Below are 4,859 nucleotides of genomic sequence, written 5' to 3'. Positions count from 1 at the left end.
TCAGCAGAAAGCCAGTTTGCCCAGAAACTGCCTAGTCTGTGTATCTGTGTCCATTTTATTGGGATAGGTGAATTAGGTGTGTGTAGGTAGATACCAAGAGCAAATGTTTCCCAGTGAATTCCAGTTTAAGCCTTGGTTGTACTGGAAATGAGAGTCACACCTGTGGGGGTGTTTCCAATAGGAGAATTCAACAATGTGTTGATTTTCTGTCTGCAGCATGGACAAGGACAGCCAGGATGTTCACCAGGTGCTGAATGAGCTGAAGAACAAGTTCCAGGAGATGAGAAAGCTGATCAACTCCATGCCTGGCATCGGCGTGAGCCCAGAGCAGCAGCAGCAGCAGCTGCAGAACCTGCGGGAGCAGGTCCGGACCAAAAACGAACTGCTGCAGAAGTACAAGAGCCTTTGCATGTTTGAAATCCCCAAGGAGTAGGAAGGGCTCAGCTCTGCTCTGCGGCTCTGAGATACCTCCTCTCCTGGCTGAGCAGGAGAGAAAAAGGTGGCAGAAGTTTCCTTTTCTTTCTTTCATGCTTTTTTGGTGGCGTTACTCTGAAGTTGTGTCTGTGTGGATCACAGGCGTGTGACATTGAACCAGAACAGTGTGCTTCATGTATGATGATTACAGTGGTACGTTCACTTTGATCTGCTGGAGGACTGTGCGTTTATATACGCGTCTCTCCTGTTTTTTCTCGGGGTGAGGTGAGGTTTTCTTTTTTTACATTCAAGGAAGCAGGAGACATCATGTTTCTCCTCGCCAAGGGTCAAAGTAGCTGCTGGTTAACTTCAACAAGAAAAAGGGGGCATTTTCTGACATTTTTTTTCCACTTAAAAGTGGCCAAACACCAAAAGCGAGCGTAAGAGGAAAGCGTGAGCTGTTTGGCCTTGCTCCTGGAAAGGGTCCCTGGGGCACTCTCCAGTCTGCGTGTGTCGAAAGAGGAATGATTGCTTTCAATTACTTTTGTATTTTTTTCTCTCTTTTTTTAAACAAGTGATGGTTGTGTCTGAGATGGGTCAAGTAAAGATTTAGAAATTCCAAACTGCTCCTCTTGTGTATTCTCTGAGTGGGTGTGGGCTGAGCAGGGGCAGGAATTTGGCAGCCCAGAGGATGTACACAGCCTGGGCCCAGCTCCTGTGACTTTACATCGCTTTTGGGGAAGCAGGGTGACGGGAGAGCAAAGTAGGGACTGCTAGGGGAGAGGGTTTCGGTGGGCTTTGGGTGGGGAAATCTCCTTGGGCTCGTGCAGCTTGTCAGCAGTACATGGGGCATCTTGCTGTTAAAAGGAAAACAGACTCAAAACAAAGGACAGAAATGTCAAGAGCTTTTAGTTATTCCGTGTGTGACAGAAGTCAGGCTCAACAGGACGGGTCAGTTCCACATCCGAAGCGCTCCAGGGGTTTCCCACAAACACAACCATTTGAGCACCTTGAACATTTGCCAGCGGCTGATGGAAAGCTCCTGAATGTTGTTATCGCCTTCGGACGGATCCCGGGGCTCCCTGCCCTCCGTGAGTGGTGACAACCTGGCAAGCAGCACCGCACCTCGCTGACTGACAGCGATGTGATGGGACCTTGAGTCTCGTGGTTCTGTGAATAATTCTGAAAGATGGTGAAGGTCCATAGTGGGAGAGGTGAAAAACCAGCGAGTGAAATAATTGAGAGCCAGCATCCAAGGGTAAGTAGCACTTGCACCTTCAAAAGAAGAGAAGCAAGGTCTGTTTGGGTAGAATTTTCCTTTCCTAAACCAAGAGGTGAGTAACTCTGCTCACTGGGAGCTGGCGTGGTTGAGCTTTACTCTGTCCCTGCTGGAATACTGTACTAGTACTTTCCCTGGGAAGGTGCCAGTGAGTAAACTCTGAGTAAAGCAGAACACTGAGATAAACAAAGCACAATGTACACTCTTTATTACTGAAATTACCTGCCTGTCCCAGCTCAATAAATTCTTGTATCTCATGCCTGGATGGTGGTTTCCCTTTTTTTGCCAGTTGCTGTTCCTGTGAAATCAGGGCATCCACGGAGCTGGAAGAAACAACGTGTTTCCAAATAAATGTCTGGCACTTAGCACAGGAACAAGTTAACTCTGTCAACTTGAATCCAAGTTTCAAATGAAACTGAAGCGGTTTGATTTGCAGCCTTACTCACCCACATTAGTTTTGTGGTTTCGATAGGATTTTTTTGCCGTTAACATGTATTAAACACAGATTTGTTCCACTGCTTGAGGGGGGAATGGGGGCTGAAAATGAACTGAAACAGAAGCTGGAGCCAGGGAGAGCTGTACTTTGAAGAGCTTTCCCTTTCACTTCTAGCAACTTTTTATTAGGAAGAGATTAAAAACCATCAGATACCAAGGTGACCTTTCGAGCAAAGTACTTCCTTTACTCATATTGCAAAATAAAAACAATCTCCCGGCCGGGACGCAAATGAATCACTCTCTGTTGACATCACTGAAGTGTGCTCAGTTAATCGGGAAAAGGCACGAAGCACAATCAGCTCTTTATAACGAGGTGATGTCAGTTTGCTGGGTTTCTGCGGTGAAGGACTTGCCAGCGCCCAGCGTGTCATGGGGCTGGCGGGATCGTAACTCGGCAAAGTGAGGAAAGAGTCCTGGCTCAGGGAGCTGCTTGAGTAACTGTGCGTGGCCCCTCGTTACCCTGTGTGGCAAGAAATCGGCTGCTTGCAGGGACAGAAACCTTTGTGCTGGGAGTCGGAGAAAGTGGGGTAATAAAGAGATTAAGTCGAGAGGCAGTTTTTAGTTTAGTTTTTAGTCTCAGTTTAACAGGATTTGGTTTTGCTACAGGGCAGGGTGAGGAAGGAAAGGCAAAGCCACAGGTGTCATTTTAAAAAGATTTTATTAATTTGTAGAAAAAATAAAACATCAAGTTTCACCCACAGTAGAAACACTTGAAGATTTTTTTTGTTCATGTCAATGACAAACAATACCTACATAAAGTGCCTAGTATTTTCTTAGTTAAAAAACCCTTCCCACTTCTCCCGCCCTCCCCAAATCTTGCAAATCAGACAAGACAAATGTAAACAAGAGTCAGTTTTTTTGGTCCATTGGGGCTGTAACTCTGCAATGCCTTTGCAACAGCTTAGGAGTGTCTTCTGCACATGGTTTTGCAGACACAGACGAACACACGACACAGAGCCAGAGTCCGCGCACAGCTTCTCAAGTTAAAAAAACCAAAACAACAAAAAACCAACCCCAAGCCCCAAGCAGGTGCTGACAAGCCTCTGCCCTCCCTCCTGAAGGCAGTGCCCGAGGCTGGAAAGAGCTGCCAAGGTCTGTGCCCTCTGCACTCATCCTCCCTCCTGGCCGCCCGCAGCTCGCCCTTTTCTTGTCTCTCTGCCTGGAGGAGGCTGGTCCCAGCAGCACCCCCCCTCCTGCCCTCCAAAGTCTCCCCCCTTCGCATACGCATCCCCGGGAGCCGATGAAAGTGATCCCTCGGGAGAAGGGAGGCTGGGGAAGAGGCAACCTCCTCTCTGCCCAAGCGGGCGCCTGCCCACCCTCCTGGCTGCCCAAAGTCAATTTGGAAACGAGCATCTTTCCCCCCTCCCTTCCTTCCTTCTTCCTTCCTTCCCGTTGCGGGGCGAGCGGGGGGCTCCTAGCTGATCACGCAGCGGTCCTTGTCCTTGCCATGCCCGCCGCCGATGGCTTTCTCCCGGATGTACATGAGGTCGCTGTGGACGCTGGGTCGCCGGGCGAAGGGGGCCACGATGCCGTACGCCTCTTCCGTGCTACCCCGTCCCCCCTCTTTCAGCAGCTTTTTGCCTTTCAGCGCCTTCTTATGCAGGATGTCGCAGTACTGGACCGAGACCTTGCGGTGCAGGTCGGGGCTCATCTCGCTGGGCAGCTTGGCCATGGCGAAGAGTGCCTGGAACATCTGGTCCAAGCTGCTGTTCTTCTTGGCTGAGATCTCAAAGTAGGCACATTTTTTGGGGTCCCCTCCCACCAGCTGCTCGATCTCCCGGGGTTGTACCTCCCGGTAAAAGTCCCGGTCGCCCTTGTTGCCGCAGATGACCAAGGGCACCTCTATGTTCTCCTTGGTTTTGTTCTTCAGGCATGACTTGGTCTCCAGGATTTGCTGCTTCAGGCGCTGCACCTCCTCAAAGGAGTCCCGGTTGTCCAGGCTGAAGACGAGGATGAACACGTCTCCTGGGGACAAAGAGGGAACGTAAGATGGCTGCAGGGACGGGGACACACACACAGACCTGGGCAGGGACGGACCCACCAGCACCCCAGTCCCGCATCCTCCCATCCACCCTGTGCAGGGACCAAAGTTGCCCACCCCATGTGCACGCAAAATCCCACCTCCCTCCTCCTGGGGCTGGAGAAACATCCCCAAACTGGGCATGAAAGCCTGAAATCTGGCAAGGGAACCCCCCCCGTTCCTCCTGGTGCTCCCCAGCCAAGTACCTGTGAGGATGGAGAGGCGGCGCATGGCTGGGAAGGGGTGGTTGCCCGATGTGTCCAGGATGTCGAGCTGGTAAACTTCTCCGCGGATACTGTAGAATTTGCGGTGGAAATCTTCGATGGTGGGCGTATATTGCTCCTCGAAGCGGCCGGTGAGGAAGCGCGAGACGATGGCCGTCTTGCCCACCTTGGAGGAGCCCAGGATGACCATGCGGTAGCAGTTCTTGGCGGGGATGCTCAGCTCGCCTTCGCCGGGACACATCTTCTTGATCATCGCGGCCAGTTTCATTGACGCCGGCGATGGGGCAGCTTGTGCCGAGAGGAGCGAGGAGGAGGAGGAGGAAGAGGAGAAGGAGAGGAAGGCGATCCCTTGCCTGGCTGCTCACCCCTCTCCTCTGGCAGGAAAGGCCGGTTTGAGCTCTGCACGGCTCCTACCGCCGCGTTATAT

The 4,859-nt window shown here is 51.4% G+C and overlaps 2 protein-coding genes across 2 annotated transcripts in view; one reads left to right on the top strand and one right to left on the bottom strand.

The window, feature by feature from the left end:
• MED9 (mediator complex subunit 9) overlaps positions 1–433 on the top strand; it is a gene marked incomplete at its 5' end in the record, with an annotated part of 588 nt that extends 155 nt beyond the window's left edge. The window contains one exon of the mRNA XM_010082424.1: positions 217–433. Within this exon, the coding sequence (XP_010080726.1) occupies positions 217–433 (217 nt within the window). The remainder of the gene's footprint in view (positions 1–216) is intronic.
• Positions 434–3,602: 3,169 nt separating this feature from the next.
• Positions 3,603–4,824, bottom strand: RASD1 (RAS, dexamethasone-induced 1). Its single transcript, XM_010082423.1, has 2 exons — positions 4,415–4,824; positions 3,603–4,153 (listed from the first exon to the last, which is right to left on the bottom strand). The coding sequence occupies exons 1-2, from the start codon at positions 4,698–4,700 to the stop codon at positions 3,603–3,605; spliced, it is 837 nt and encodes a 278-aa protein (XP_010080725.1). The 5' UTR covers positions 4,701–4,824.
• Positions 4,825–4,859: the final 35 nt, after the last annotated feature.

The sequence above is a fragment of the Pterocles gutturalis genome, unplaced genomic scaffold (genome assembly GCF_000699245.1).
Source record: "Pterocles gutturalis isolate BGI_N339 unplaced genomic scaffold, ASM69924v1 scaffold31759, whole genome shotgun sequence".
Lineage (NCBI taxonomy): Eukaryota > Metazoa > Chordata > Aves > Pterocliformes > Pteroclidae > Pterocles > Pterocles gutturalis.
Note: the sequence above shows the minus strand (reverse complement) of the source record. Positions and strands in the feature narration are given on the sequence as shown.